This window comes from Thalassophryne amazonica, chromosome 3, assembly GCF_902500255.1.
Source record: "Thalassophryne amazonica chromosome 3, fThaAma1.1, whole genome shotgun sequence".
In the NCBI taxonomy this organism is placed as follows: Eukaryota; Metazoa; Chordata; class Actinopteri; order Batrachoidiformes; family Batrachoididae; genus Thalassophryne; species Thalassophryne amazonica.
Genome location: NC_047105.1, coordinates 9,999,753 through 10,015,942, shown reverse-complemented (window position 1 = coordinate 10,015,942; position 16,190 = coordinate 9,999,753). Strand labels below are relative to the sequence as shown.

At 40.4% G+C, this 16,190-nt stretch overlaps 1 protein-coding gene across 2 annotated transcripts in view; it reads left to right on the top strand.

Moving 5' to 3' along the window:
- The window catches only part of phc2b (polyhomeotic homolog 2b (Drosophila)), an 83,217-nt gene extending 69,816 nt beyond the window's left edge, over positions 1-13,401 (top strand). The window contains exons 11-16 of one of the 2 annotated variants that reach the window (XR_004559415.1): positions 4,965-5,097; positions 10,649-10,760; positions 11,258-11,372; positions 12,550-12,874; positions 12,954-13,210; positions 13,261-13,401. Coding sequence is in view for 1 of the 2 variants with exons in the window: in XM_034165757.1 (XP_034021648.1) it covers positions 4,965-5,097; positions 10,649-10,760; positions 11,258-11,372; positions 12,550-12,874; positions 12,954-13,108 (840 nt within the window). In the remaining variant the exon portion in view is untranslated. Of the gene's footprint in view, positions 1-4,964; positions 5,098-10,648; positions 10,761-11,257; positions 11,373-12,549; positions 12,875-12,953 lie in introns of both variants that reach the window. The other variant, XM_034165757.1, reaches the window with a different exon arrangement.
- Positions 13,402-16,190: the final 2,789 nt, after the last annotated feature.

The following is a 16,190-nucleotide window of genomic DNA, read 5'->3' as shown; positions in this document are numbered from 1 at the left end:
GAACAATTAATTATTGACTACGGAATTTGACGGTTATTCAGCTCAGTGAACCTTTTATTGTCATTGTATACTGGAAACAGAAGTTGCACGTGTCCCTTGATGTAAAAGAGTGTAAAATTAATGTAAAGGTGCTCAGTGTTGTATGTACAGAGCATCCAGAAAGTATTCAACGCTTCACCCTTCTACATTTTATGTTACAGCCTTATTCCAAAATGCAGTAAATTGTTTTTTTCTCTCAAAATTCTACTAACAATACCCCATAATGACATGAAAAAAGTTATTTTTTTCTTAATTTTTGCAAATTTACTAAAAATAAAAAACTAAGAAATCACATGTACCTACATATTCACACCCTTTCCTCAATACTTTGTTGATGCATCTTTGTCAGAAATTACAGCTTCAGGTCCACAAGCTTGGTGCACCTATCTTTGGGCAGTTTGTCCATTCCTCTTTGCAGCACCTCTCAAGCTTCATCAGGTTGGATGGGGGGCATCAGTGCACAGACATTTTCAGATCTATCCAGAGATGTCCAATCAGATTCAGGTCTGGGCTTTGGCTGTGTCACTCAAGGACATTCACAGAGTTGTCCTAAAGCCACTCTTTTGATATCTTTGCTGTGTTTAGGGTCATTGTCCTGCTGAAAGATGAACTGTCGCCCCAGTCTGAGGTCAAGAGCGCTCTGGAGCAGGTTTTCATCCAGGATGTCTCTGTACATTGCTGCATTCATTTTTCCCTCTATCCTGACTAGTCTCCCAGTTCCTGCTGCTGAAAAACATCCCCACAGCATGATGCTGCCACCACCATGCTTCAGTATAAGGATGGTGCCTGGTTTCCTCCAAACATGACACCTGACATTCACACCAAAGAGTTCAATCTTTGTCTCATTTTGTTTCTTATGGTCTGAGAGTCCTTCAGGTGCCTTTTGGAAAACTCCAGGTGGGCTGCCACGTGCCTTTTACTAAGCAGTGGCTTCTATCTGGCCGCTCTACCATACAGGCCTGATTGGTAGATTGCTGCAGAGATGGTTGTCCTTCTGGAGGGTTCTTCTCTCTCCACAGAGGAATGCTGCAGCTCTGACAGACCGACCATCTGGTTCTTGGTCACCTCCCTGACTAAGGTGTTTCTCCCGCGATTGCTCAGTTTAGACTGGCGGCCAGCTCTAGGAAGAGTCCTGGTGAATCTGAACTTCTTCCATTTAATGATGATGGAGGCCATTGTGCTTAATTTGGACCTTCAGAGCAGCAGAAATATTTCTGTGCCCTTCCCCAGATTTGTGCCTCAAAACAATCCTGTCTGAGGTCTACAGACAATTCCTTTGACTTCATGCTTGGTTTGTGCTCTTACATGCACTGTCAACTGTGGGACCTTATATGTAGACAGGTGTGTGTCTTTCCAAATCAAGTCTGATATACTGAATTTACCCCAGGTGGACTCCAATTAAGCTGTAGAAACATCTCAAGGATGATCAGTGGAAACAGGATGCACCTGAGATCAATTTTGAGCTTCATGGCAAAGGCTGTGAACACGTATGTACATGTGATTTCTTAGTTTGTTACATGAATTTGCAAAAATCTCAAAAAACAAACTTTTTATATTGTTATTATCGGGATTGTGTGTAGAATTTTGAGGGGGAAAAAAATGAATTTCATCCATTTTGGAATAAGGCTGTTACAAAATGTGGAAAAAGGGAAGTGCTGTGAATACTTTCTGGATGCACTGTATGAGTATGCATACTATTTTATATTCATCTGGTCCTACACGGTCATATTGGATATTACAGACAGTCAGGTTTATGTAAGCATTGAGTGCATTTATTGCACTGGGATAAAAATAACCTATTCCTGTTTTATGGAATGATCTTCCAACAGAGATAAAACTGTCTGATTCTGTAGAGATTCAATTCCAGACTTAAGGCGCATTTATTTTCCCTTTTGTATGGCTAGCATACTGACATAGTATGGAATTATGCTTCCTGTTCTTTTAAATTCATGTTATTAGTAATGGAACAGGTCTCGGTTTAAACTTTTTCGAAATTGTGGGTTTGCTAATGAAATTTAGGGGTAGCGGCCGTCAGTCACCTTAGTATTTTCTCTGCTTTCCTGTTGAGTTACTGCTGATGAATTATACCTTAGGTATGGTTTTTCAGGATGACTGATTCTGCTCTTTTTGTCTCTGTCCAAGGTGCGGAAGGCGTCACACGGGATTGGCAGCTACGGATCATGGGATGCTGGCCTGACCACGAGATGCCATTCCTGAAGCTGATGCAGCGGATGTTGTTTTGATTTCCTGTTTTCTGTTTCTTCAGCTTTGTAAAAACCTTGTAACTGTTAGAATGACCAAAGCAGTGGGTCACCCCCCTGAGTCTGGTCTGTTTGAGGTTTCTTTCTCAGTATCATCAGAAGGAGTTTTTCCTTACCACTGTCGCCTGTGTGTTTGCTCTTGGGGTTGGTAAGGTTAGACCTTGCTTGTGTGAAGTGCCTTGAGGCAGCTTTGTTGTGGTTTGGCGCTATATAAAATAAATAAATCAAAATTGAAATGATATATTTTTGAATTCATTTAGGGGAGATGATGGCTTAGTGGTTAAAGTGTTTGGCTTGAGACCAGAGGATCTTCGGTTAGAATCCCAGCCTGACTGGACAATCACTAAGGGCCCTTGGGCAAGGTCCTTAATCCACTAGTTGCTCCCGGTGTGTAGTGAGTAGCTTGTATGGCAGCACCCTGACATCGGAGAGAATGTGAGGCATTATTGTAAAGCATGTTGAGCATGTGATGCAGATGGAAAAACGCTATATAAATGCAGTCCATTTACCATTTGTCCAGGTTTTGATTGTCTTGATCAGTTTGCCCGTTTGTTAATCTTTTAAAAAAAAATTTTCTTTTCTTTTTAAATATCCAAATTCTCTAAACTCTGCTTCTTAAATGTGAATGCTTTCTGTTTTATCTTACTCATTTCTTTACTCCTATCTGGCAGTAAAATTAATGTCTCTGAGTTAGGGGCAGCAAGGTATTCGAAGGAATTATCTTGGCCCTGGAAAACACTGAGGCATTTTCTGACAATTTATGGTTGTAACTACTTTATTAATTTAGAAAATGAGTCGGTTATTAAAATAATAGCGAGTTTCTGTCCTGTATAGCATGCAGAAATGCTTTATTTTCCTGGTAAGAAATGGTAAAATGTAGGGATGTGAATCTTACAACAACTCACGATTCAATTTGATTCCGATTCTTGGGGTGATGCTTCGATTCAGAATTGATTTTTGATTGAAAGAGCTCTGAGAAATAGTTATATTACTTAAAAATGTTTAAGAAAATGCAGCTTTACAAGGTTAATCAGGTGATTCTAGATGTAAATTTACTTATCTGCTTTACTCGTTCAGAGTTGGCTGGCAGTTTAGCGAAGTGCTGGTCAGTAGTCGGCAGAAGCCGCTGCTCCGCTCCTTTTAGCTCCGGGTGATGGCGTAGCATGTGGGCTTGCGGATTTGAAGTGTTTCCGAAGTAGTTGACTTTCATTTTGCAGATTCTGCATAAGTCATGTCAAGCTCCTTCTTACGCAGCAAATAATAAAATCCAAAATGCTCCCAAACATTTGCCTTCAGCAAAGACGGTGCTGGCTGAATTAGCTCTTCGTCCACCATGCTAAGCTGCAGCTCACGGATGTTTGAAGCACGCCGGACCCTCCCCTTGCAGGGACGCTTTAGTACGGAGGCCATTGCCTGACAAACAGTACATACAGCGAGTAAGTAAGAAAATGTTTTTAAAATGCTTTTTAAAAATCGATTCTTGGACATTTTGGCACCCCTAGTAAAATAATAACTTCATAGAATGTGTGCACCACGAGTTATGTTAGTCAATGTTGGGTCATTCCATATTGAATCAACAGACTTAGAAACTTTCCAGGCTGACACGGTTGGATTTGCTTCATATGTCATAAATACTGTCATTGTGTTAACTTGTATGTCAAATATTTGTCTTGTATTTTCTTTAGGTTCTGAGATGTGGAGGCTTTGTTAAAGTGCTCATGACTTAAACAAATTTGGTTATTTATTAGGATCCCCATTAACTTTTGCCTCAGCAGTTGTTAATATTCCTGGGGTCCTTACTCAAAAGAAAATCTCACAACATTGCAATGAAAAACCAAAGTATGGGTGTTGTTTTAAAAAGCGTAGTTCCATAAGTCATTACTTTGGAACTGTTCATGCTTAATTTGTATTTGCTGAACTGTGACTTGTGGAAAACCTTATTTGAAAATTCCATCATGCTTTGGAGACCACTAAACTTTCATACTGAAACACGTCATATCTTTAAAGTTTGTATCTAGTTCTTTTTGTAGCAGTTGGGTGCATGTCTCAAAGAAATCAAAATGGCTGCTTTATGGGGCATTAAAATGGAAAAAATATATTTCAAGTGCATATAATAAAGTGTACCCTAAAAACAATCAAGCCATTGGAAAGAACACATTTTAGTTAAATGCACAATTTTGAAGTTTGTGTCTTGAGCGAAACAAAACATAGATTTCACCATTTTAGGTGTTTTTTGTTTTTTTTTCTTCCTCCTTGGTTGGGTTTTCTTCCTTAATTTTAATTAATTTAGTTTATTATATAGCTCCAAATCACAACATAAGTCACCTCAAGACGTGTCATAAGGATACAAGCTAATGTTGCTCACCCACCTTGAGCAGGTACATGGGCAACCGTGGCAAGGGAAAAAACTACCTCGGGTGGGTTTTGAGGAAGAAACCTCAAGCAGAGCAGACTTGGAGGGGTGACAAACTGCTCTGGCCATTTCCTTGGTTGTTATGATTTTGTTTATGTAGCCATGTTCTTCTGTTCCTCATGTGTCTTGGTATTTATTCTGTTTATTTTGGAGAATTTGCTAAAAATCTGTTGATTTGACATGGAATTTCCTCTTGGTATCTAGTTTTATGTGATAGTATTAAAGCTCTCGCTTCTTCAATCTGTCACCAGGTGGAGCGGCTGCCTATTCTTATCAACAGTCCAAAGAAGCTGGACCATCAGCTGTCCTCAGACCCTGACAAAACTCCGGTCAGCAACCCAGCAAACACTACTGACTCTGAGCCCGAGGACATGAACCAGCCAGGTATAACCAGGGTTCTTTATGCAGTGTGGAAAAGCATGAAAAGGTGTGGAATTAGATTTTACTCATTTCCACGTGTGAATAACTATGGGGGAAAAGGAAATTAGGGTATGGAGAAATATTTGTTTCCAGACTTTTGCCACTATGTTGTGCATTAAAATTTAGCCTAAAATTCAGAGGAAATGTTTGGACCTGAGAAATAATGTTGTATTTTGCCAAGTGAAGACAGGCAGTAATGTGATTTTGGTTCTGTGTTGAATCTGGACAGGCTGTGTAGTGTGTTCATGTAGGTTTCCAATAGTGTTTTTTTTCACTGGCGTTATGTGCGTTGGCTGTATCCACGAACAAAAAAACGGGTGCAGCCGAATGGACAACAACATGTGCGTGACTGAGATGTTTGGCCATCTCGGAAGCATTGCTGAGTAAACAAGACTTCACAGAAGCACACCTTGTACTGTCTCACAGGGTGAAAGTTCGCAAAAGCGTTGCGAAACTTCACACAGCCCTGAGATGGACTAAGTAGAGATAAAGATGAAAGTAATTGGTGGTAAAGATCGGCATGAAATGTCATCATTTGCAGCAGGGAGTGAGTTCACTGCCTAGTGTTAAATACATGACATTGCGACTTATTTTCACCAAGCCCCTATACATTGGAGGAGTTGGAAAAACTACAAAAGCTTGGATGCATGTAACCAGTTTCCAGGCTGGATGCAATATGTAAAATGTACGCAGACTGTGCATCAGACTGTGCAATGCACAGTTGCATGAATCCCGAAACGGATGCCCCACACATTCAAAACGTTCAAGATTTTTTATTTATTTATTTTTTTAAGTAAGCTTCCATTTTGTTTGATTCTGCTCGCTGCTGTCTGGTCCTCTGTCTCCTTTCTGCAGGAGGTGGGGACAACCTGCTGTGTGTTTGAGCAGACATCTGTAAAGACCACTAGGGTGGACAACATGGAACAGTAAAGTAGCATGCATCCCTCTATCCAGAAACTTTGTAAGAATAAATGGAAATGATTAACTTTTTAAAATTACAAACTAGGAACCTAAAAGCCAACGTGTACTGAACCAAATTTGTTTCATCACTGCGCGTTTAAGAAGACACCACTTACTATTACATTACATTACTTATCACCGAATTGTGTCACTGCCTACGATGATTTTAATCTGTGTAGAGTGATGCTTTATGACACAATATCAAATAAAAGTATGTAAAACTAACTAACAAAACAATTAAGGTGGTCTGGAGCAGCACATCTGCGGAGACATGTCACAAGACTAATCAAAGAATAAATAAATAATAAGCAGAGTAAACTCATCCAGTGTGAATGATGAGCTGTAATCCAAAAAAATAAAAATTCTGAAAGTTTACATTTAGTCTGTCTCCCAGTGTTCGTGTCTAACGTAGCTCTCTGCTGCTCACACATTAAAGCTACTGTACGTAGAGTTTTCAACACAGCAGCAAACGCTATGTACATCAAAAGTGTTTTTAACATTGTAAACATTATTTATGACTAATATATAACAGATGACATGAAATATAACAAATTACTGAAATACGAAGTGTGCATCATTTTTAAATTGGCTCAAGTTGTGGCTCTTACATTAGTTAAAAATAGTTGCAAATTTGGAGTTATTTATTTGTTCTGCTTCACTTTACCAAATTTCCAGCTAATTCTGAACACGCAAAAGGAATAGGAAGTGGCTGCATAACCGGTAACTAGTGCAGAGGTCTCAAAGGGCCGAGAGGGTGCAGGATTTCGTTGCGACCACCCACTCCACCGGGTGATTTCACTGATTACCATCACTTTGAGCAGATGGAATCAGTTAATCGGTGAAATCACCTGGTGGAGTGGGTGGTTGCAAAGAAAACATGCACCCTCTTAGCCTTTTCTGGAATCAGTTTGAAACCTTTAATTTAGCTGGTTACTTGTCATGCTGCCTATATGCTGGTGTCGCACACCGCATGGTCATCCCTGCCTTCACTGTGCATGAACCATTTTGGAGCGTTGGCAGAGATTCAGATGATCGCCTTGTTTAAACTGACTTTAGAATGATTTAAGAGGTTTTACTTTGTCATCTGATGGTTCCCTTTGATTGCTTTGAGTGTAAAGAGTCAGACTCCTACATGCTCCTGTGGCACTCTGATCGGTCCCCTGTCTTTTATTATGAAATAATGCTGAATTTATATGGAAATGATTGTTGTACAAAAGCTTCAGATATATGTTGCTGAGATAGATGACTGGTCGTGGATACTGAATCGCTGCTGATGCTCCGAGATGGTGGCGCATGCGAGAGTGAAGGAGGGGCGGACCAATTTTTTTGCGTGAGGCGTTCAGTCAGCAACACCAGCATATGGCTATTTAGCCAGTAAACATAATAGAGGTATGGTATGTTATAATTTCACATTGTGAATTGGTGCATATTTATTTATTTTTTTATTTATTAATAAATACTTAGAAATAAATAAAAAAATGCATATTTATTAGGGAACTCGGTCAAAATTGTCAAATTATTGGATTATTATTCATTATATTATTTGGATATTATACGGTCCATATTATATTGAGTGAAATGGTAAATAATGGTCAAACCCCACACTCGGGTAACAATAGTAAGTGTATGGTGTTAAGACAGGACAGGGGGCACTCCTGTCTTGTAACAAACAAACATGGAGATATAAAGAGGTACTGAGCAGCGCAGTCTCTTTTGAGGTTGGGCACTAAAGGGTTAAAATATGACGCAATAATACTACATCCGGGGACAGCCTTATATGTCCCCAACAGAAACATGGCACTTTCTCTGAGTTTTTGGGCAAATTACACAGCAAACAAAGTGAAAGAGTGACACTGGCGGAAAGCGGACATGTTGCAGTTTGTTTATAACCCGGAGTGCAAACATGTCGAGGCAGTTGTACAGGTGAGAGAACACAGCTACTCTGTCGCGGTGTGTAGGCTAACACTTACCGATACGACCTCTCTCATTTGCCTTGTCTTCCCTTCTCCACTGGAAACCAAAAAAAAAAACAACAAAAAAACGGCACTTTTCGCAACTCCTTTGGTGATTGCATCCGAAAGCAAAACAGTACACCAATCTTTCCGTGTGAAGTGATGCTCCGTTTGTGTTGCATTGATAATTAGGATATAAGATAGTGAATAATAACCCAATAATATTTTACAATTTTGAGTGATTGCCCTTATAAATATGCACCAACTCACAATTTGGCTAAATACCAGCTAAATAGCCATATGTGGCATATAGGCTGCATGATCGGTTCCTGACTACGTAGCCACTTTTAAAAGAATAACTACACTCAACAAAAATATGAACGCAACACTTTTGGTTTTGCTCCCATTTTGTATGAGATGAACTCAAAGATCTAAAACTTTTTCCACATACACAATATCACCATTTCCCTCAATATTGTTCACAAACCAGTCTAAATCTGTGATAGTGAGCACTTCTCCTTTGCTGAGATAATCCATCCCACCTCACAGGTGTGCCGTATCAAGATGCTGATTAGACACCATGATTAGTGCACAGGTGTGCCTTAGACTGTCCACAATAAAAGGCCACTCTGAAAGGTGCAGTTTTATTTTATTGGGGGGGGATACCAGTCAGTATCTGGTGTGACCACAATTTGCCTCATGCAGTGCAACACATCTCCTTCGCATAGAGTTGATCAGGTTGTCAATTGTGGCCTGTGGAATGTTGGTCCACTCCTCTTCAATGGCTGTGCGAAGTTGCTGGATATTGGCAGGAACTGGTACACGCTGTCATATACGCCGGTCCAGAGCATCCCAAACATGCAAAAATAAAACTGCACCTTTCAGAGTGGCCTTTTATTGTGGACAGTCTAAGGCACACCTGTGCACTAATCATGGTGTCTAATCAGCATCTTGATATGGCACACCTGTGAGGTGGGATGGATTAGCTCAGCAAAGGAGAAGTGCTCACAATCACAGATTTAGACTGGTTTGTGAACAATATTTGAGGGAAATGGTGATATTGTGTATGTGGGAAAAAGTTTTAGATCTTTGAGTTCATCTCATACAAAATGGGAGCAAAACCAGAAGTGTTGCGTTTATATTTTTGTTGAGTATAGATCCAACATCAGTTTCATTTCAATAGACCTGCAGTGTCATGGATTTCCTTTTATTTAAATTGCCCTTTTCAAATATAAAACTATATAATTTTGGACACATTTTGCTTTCATGACATTTGCCATCTTTCTTAGCACACTGCAGCACACTTGAATACTTCCTTTATATACTGAATTTTGGCCCTCAGTCCTGGGCTTTCAGACTCACATTTTCAATACTTGGGCCTGGGTTCATAAAGCAGTCTAATCTTGTTTAGTTTTATAAACTCACTTAGTTGACTAATTTTTTGACACTAGTTCATGCACAAAGCACTTAGTTGGCTAAAGTTTCACGTTACCAGACTAAAGTTTTTAGCTTGGTACAGAGGCGGCTAATCTTATTTTAGTCACAGAACTTCAGTGTCTTACCTAAAAATGGCAGCTATCATGTACCACCACGTCATGGAACACTCGAGCACCCCTACGTCACTTGTATTCCTCCAAAAGGAGAGCTTCCTCCGCTTTTGCCCATGGTTGCAGCAGCCGACACAACAGTTCTCACATTAGTTACCGGGTGTCGCTGTTGCGCTGAGCAGCGTTGTGTGCCCTAAAAGGCTTGATGGAAGTGCTTTATGTATGTAGAAGAACTGCTAGGCTAAGAGCCAAGTACATCATTCGTCAGTTTGTATGTGTCCGTAATGTTAATGAAACAAAGGCTGGATAGTTTGTGACAACGACCAACTCGGAAGTAAACAAAACTCTCGCTTATTGGGGGTGTTATTAGCAACAGCATTCGCAAGGGGTGTTATGCCCGTGAAAATCGTCGAGTGAAGTACGACGGTTAATCTACAAGTTTAGCTGTCGATGTGAAATGATTCACTATGATAGCGTTACAGTGCTAAAAAATAGAAGCTGGTAAAGAAAAGGGCTAATGGAGTGGTTAAAACATCGATATGTCAGAGATGGCCAACTTCCAGGTTCGTGAGGTGATGTGAAAACACTTTAATTGATTTGTAAGTGTCGAGTAGCCTACTTAACCGGGGCTGCTGATACAGATTTTGGGCTCTACTAAATATTATGATATGCCATAACTTGACATATTATATGGTCATGTGCCACAATGTGTCACAGAGTACATGTTTGCTGTTGGATGTTGAAATAATTTATTTAAAGAAATGAGTAGTTATTCGTATGGTGAAATCTCTGAAGTTTGAACATTCAGTTTGGAACAAGTCTGGAATTTTTGAAATGAAAATGTATAGGAACCCTGTATGTCGACAACATGGTTTTGTCTAAAGCCGGATTGATTTGTGCAGCTCTGTCCTTATTGATTCACTCACGCTTACTTTCACCTCTAACCATCTGTTTACAGATTATGCAAATTTCTTTCCCAGTGTATTTATAGTATTATCTTCCATGATAGAAACACCGCAAAAACAGAATGTCGCTGTTCATATTTATCTTCTGCAGAAAACGAACAAGAGCAGATTCCAAAGCTGACCTGCGAGTACTGTGGCTGGGTGGACTTTGCTTACACATTCAAGGCCTCTAAAAGATTCTGCTCAGTGGTTTGTGCAAAAAGGTAAGCCAGGTTGACTTTTGTAGTTTGTAGTCATAGTAGTAGGTGGTATAAATGATTTATTAAAAAAAAAAAAAAACTTTTTGCTGGTTCATAGCAGGAAGGAAAAGTCAAGGAGATAGATCTTTCCATCAAACATCAAGAAAAATAAGATGCTGCGCAAACAGGCTGAAAATGCCCTATTGCTTCTTCTGGGGCTTTTCCATTTGCTGTCTGGTACTGTACTCCCCCCAGTGGCAAATGAAAGGCAAGCAACTGTCTGTTCACATTGGTCAAATGACAACACACAGCGGCAACCTGAACTTTCATTTGTTGCCAGTTAGAATTTTTTTTTTCGTCTTTATTTTTAATTGCATATATAGTGGTATGTTGCCAGATGTTTAAAACATGTCCTCCATAAGGATTTTTGAATGTAACACCCACTAATAAGTTCACATACAGTTACTGATGTTCCTCCAGTTATATTAAAGAAAATGTACATGGTGGGCTTCTGTCAACAGGTACAATGTGGGCTGCACAAAACGAGTGGGCCTTTTCCACCCTGACAGGACGAAATCAACAAGCCGGTGGCATAGAAGAGCTCAGGGTCGTCCCAGTGTGGAGGCAAAGAAGCAGGTATGACACATCCAGAAACGCATGCACAGACTCTGCCGTCACTGCTTGACAATCTTCAGCTGCCTTTTAACGGGTTATTACACACTTCATTATTTCAACCGTTATTGCTGAGAAGTGGGAAGGGCAAAGGGTCGGTGAGTCATTGTGCCTCGTGTGAAACTTATCTTAAAGAAGAGATTTTTTCAGTTTTGACCGTGAAGATGTTTCACTGTTCACCTCAGCAGTTTTAATAAGTTCTGATGAACTGTCTTTGACACTAAATGTCATTACACACCAGTAGTGAGATTATTTCTCATGTTAGCCTTGAAGCTCATGAATACAAATGTTTAGAAATGGAAGCATTAGCATAATGAAATTATAACCTGTGAAATTTGTCATCAGTTCACCTCTGTGTCAGCAGTAGATGCGCACAGCACTTTTTCCCCCCACTTTGTTAACGAGGTTATATTATACAAGTCTAACAGCAGGATAGCATAGGTCAGGAGGTCTTTTAAAAACAAATATTAATTCACTCGGTCACGAAAGCAGCAGTCACTAACCCTGCTCTTGAAGGTCACCTTCCCTCTATGTTTTCCAGATCTACCTGTTGTAGCCACACCTGATTAGTTGAGGGTGATGTTTCTTCAATCCTGATTGGTTGAGCTGCCCTGACTTAATTAGCAGTGGGTGGATCAGAGACAGTTAGGGCAGGTGCATGGCTGTCTCCAGTGCTTTCCAATATAACAAGCTGTTCCGATGTCACTTGTGAAGTTGGCGCTGTGATTAGAGCCATGATGCTGTGTATCTGCTGCTTTGATTCAGCCTGCGACAGGCATTCCCTGTTTTTGTTTGTGTTTTAAATTGGTAAATCCAGTTACCTTTAGTGCCGTTATTAACACAAAGAGCATATTTTTGTTTGAGCCAGAAGTCTAAAATCAGTGGGAGGTGTTCTTGCTTCATGTCTACCAGTCAAGTGCGTTTTATAAGCCAGGGGGGATAATCGTTCTTGCCCAGGCATTGGGATTGAGCCAACAACCCTTTCACATCCCTGCAGGCATATTAGGGTCATTTTAAGCCATTGTACGGTACAAATCTTACTAACTGCCTCTTGATATTTTCTGTGGCCAACACAATGTCCCTGCAGGGCTTAACTAATGAGCCATTAATTTGGAAAAATGCTGAACTGTCCTCTTTCCAGAAGGTGTCCCATTCACCACAGCAGACTCAGGGGGGTTCGCTCTCATCGCCCCACCCCTCACAACCCAGCCAGGAAGAGTCCAGCCCGTGCTCCGACATGTCCAGCTACGAAGAGTTGCCGTCACCGCTGTCTGCAGCCAGCTCAGGGCCTCTGGCTCTTGCTCCGGCTCCCGTTCAGCTCCCCATCCACCGGCAGCCCAGCAGGGCATCTGAGCAGGAGGGCTGTGCTGGCAGGGACGCACCATCGATTTGTCAGCGTTTCACGCCAAACGACCCCACCAAGTGGAACGTAGAAGAGGTTTATGAGTTCATCTGTTCATTACCAGGTTGGTAACTTAAACGGAGAAGCCAGCGTTACATCCAGAGTTGGTTTTCCTTTGTGTGATCTTTATTTTCTCGATCCAGGTTGTCAGGAGATAGCAGACGAGTTTCGCTCTCAGGAGATCGACGGTCAGGCTTTGCTCCTCTTAAAGGAGGACCACCTCATGAGCACCATGAACATTAAGTTGGGACCCGCGCTCAAGATCTTTGCACGTATCAACATGCTCAAAGACTCTTAGCAGCATCATTGGTGTGAGAGCAGGAACGCAGCCTGAACCCCAGGACACGATAAAAGATGATGGCACTGACAACATAGTTCTGACTGCACTACGATGGCGCTGATGGAGGAATTCCTCTTGATACAGAATCACAAAGTATTCGGCACCCGTTACTATTCAATAACACTGTGGCTGTGTGCAGCGCCTGCTGTTACTTCAGCAGCGTGGACATTACTGAGCAACATTTTTAAGATCAGTCACATCTACAAAGGAACCACAATTAAAGATGTGCCAAAATCCCCTTTAGCATAAATGGGTGATTCTTAGACTACGGGCACTTATGTCCTTTGATCATATTGTATGAAAAACAGAAAAAAGGGGAAATTTCACACTTTTATAGTTATCTTTACAATTAAAGTGTTTCAAGAAATTTGTTCTAGTAGTCTGATGACTTTTTCACCTTTTTTCAGCATCATTATATGCAGATATTGCCGTTTTGTGCTTGTCCCACACCCAGACTTTTGATCTTCAATGATAAAAATGAATGGTAAAAAAAAAAACATTTTTTCTAATGTTTTAAAATATCTCTGAATAAAATATCAGTAAAATAATCAAAACATAATTGGGGTATTCAATGTCATACAACTGTTGTGATTTTTTTAAACAAACTGTAGTTTCCACACTATTGCCGTAATTTCCACCACAACATTGTAATGTCCCTAAACAGTTTGTATGAAAGATTGTTTGGGTAGTTTCTATGGAGATAAACAGTGACATCAGAGCACATGTATATAGCACCAAATCACAACAAACAGTTGCCCCAAGGCGCTTTATATTGTAAGGCAATGGTGTGGTGGAAATTACATTTACAAGGCCAATAGTGCCCGTAGTTAAAGAATCACCCAATACAATTGTTATACAGTTAGCATCCCCTTTAGCATAAATACAGTTACATCCATATGTACACAGTAAAACCCGCCTAAACCGTCGTCATACAAATCTGATATTCACACTCAGTGGACAAAAGCAAAAGTTACAATGCTATTGTGTGGTTTTCCATGTAATAAACACCTAATATAACAGATTTTGCTCACATTGGACAAAATGTCCCATCCAATAGAAATGCATTTTCTTTAAAAATCCCTCACATACCACACAGAGCAGTCTGGACATGCCCAGTAACAGAGGTATGAAATGAAATTCATCACTGGCACTCGCCGCCAAAGTGGGTACCGTATTTCTGTGATTAAAAGCCCAGCCGTTTATTTTTTTCAGACCGTGCTCAGACCCGCTGCCTAAATGAGGCAGGCTGCAATTCACGGCCAGTGATTATGAACAAAATGCTGCTTGTTGCCTTCACTGTAATAGGGTGTTAATGGTGTTCACACATATCCCTGGGTGTGGTGAACCAAAGGGCTTTAGATCAGAGCCCTCCACGTCACTGCAAACCAGCGCATCTTCTAAATCAGAGGCCGCAAAGGGCTGTGGTTTTTCACTTTTCTGGTTTCACTCCTTCCTCTCTCATCATATTTTAGAAGTTTTGCAGTGCGCACACCAATTACATTTTGATCATGGTCAAAAACATTTGGCATAAAAGTACACAAATGTGACCAACTTCAACACACTGAGTCTGAAAAAGATGCTCAAATGACTTGCAATTCATGGTAGAAAATTGTGCGCCTTACCTTTAGTTTGGAGGTTGAATGATTGTATAAAAGCAGCTCATTGAGGGACAAATTAATCCAGAAAGTCATTGTTCCTGCGGCAGATTGCATACAGACACGACGGAGAACTTCAGGATTAACTCACACGTCACTGTCTTTGCATGGCCACAGAATTATAGAGTTGGAGAAGCATAAATCAGGCTTTAGGATTTTAAAGTACCACTCCGCAGCAGACAGAAAAAAGAGTGACTCAAATGTAATCTTTTAATGCACATAATGCTTATTTAAGGTAGGCATTTTTTGTTTTTCTTTGAGATGATGTTTTGACATGGTTATTGAATGAAGCAGGTCCCAATTCAGGATTGCCCGTAGGTTGTTCAGTGCCTCCTGACTGTAGCTAATGCATTACATACATTGCACGGATTTTGTCTGTTTTATACAACCCCTGGCAATAATTATGGAATCACCGACCTCGGAGGATGTTCATTCAGTTGTTTAATTTTGTAGAAAAAAGCAGATCACAGACATGACACAAAACTAAAGTCATTTCAAAATGGCAACTTTCTGGCTTAAGAAACACTCTAAGAATCAGGAAAAATAATTGTGGCAGTCAGTAACGGTTACTTTTTTAGGACCAAGCAGAGGGGAAAAAAATATGGAATCACTCAATTCTGAGGAATAAATTATGGAATCAACCTGTAAATTTTCATCCCCAAAACTAACACCTGCATCAAATCAGATCTGATCGTTAGTATGCATCTAAAAAGGAGTGACCACACCTTGGAGAGCTGTTGCACCAAGTGGACTGACATGAATCATGGCTCCAACACGAGAGATGTCAGTTGAAACAAAGGAGAGGATTATCAAACTCTTAAGAGAGTAAATCATCGTGCATGTTTGCAGAAGATGTTGGTTGTTCAGATCAGCTGTGTCTAAACTCTGGACCAAATACAAACACATGGAAAGGTTGTTAAAGGCAAACATACTGGTAGACCAAGGAAGACATCAAAGCGTCAAGACAGAAAACTTAAAGCAATATGTCTCAAAAATCGAAAATGCACAACAAAACAAATGAGGAACGAATGGGAAGAAACTGGAGTCAACGTCTGTGACCGAACTGTAAGAAACCGCCTAAAGGAAATGTGATTTCCATACAGAAAAGCTAAACAAAAGCATCATTACACCTAAACAGAAAAAAACAAGGTTACAGTGGCTCAAGGAAAAGCAATCGTGGACTGTGGATGACTGGATGAAAAGTCATATTCAGTGATGATCTCGATCTGCATTGAGCAAGGTGATGATGCTGGAACTTTTGTTTGGTGCCATTCCAATGAGATTTATAAGATGACGCCTGAAGAGAACATGTACATTCCAGTCATTGATGATATGGGGCTGCATGTCAGGTAAAGGCACTGGGGAGATGGCTGTCATTACATCAT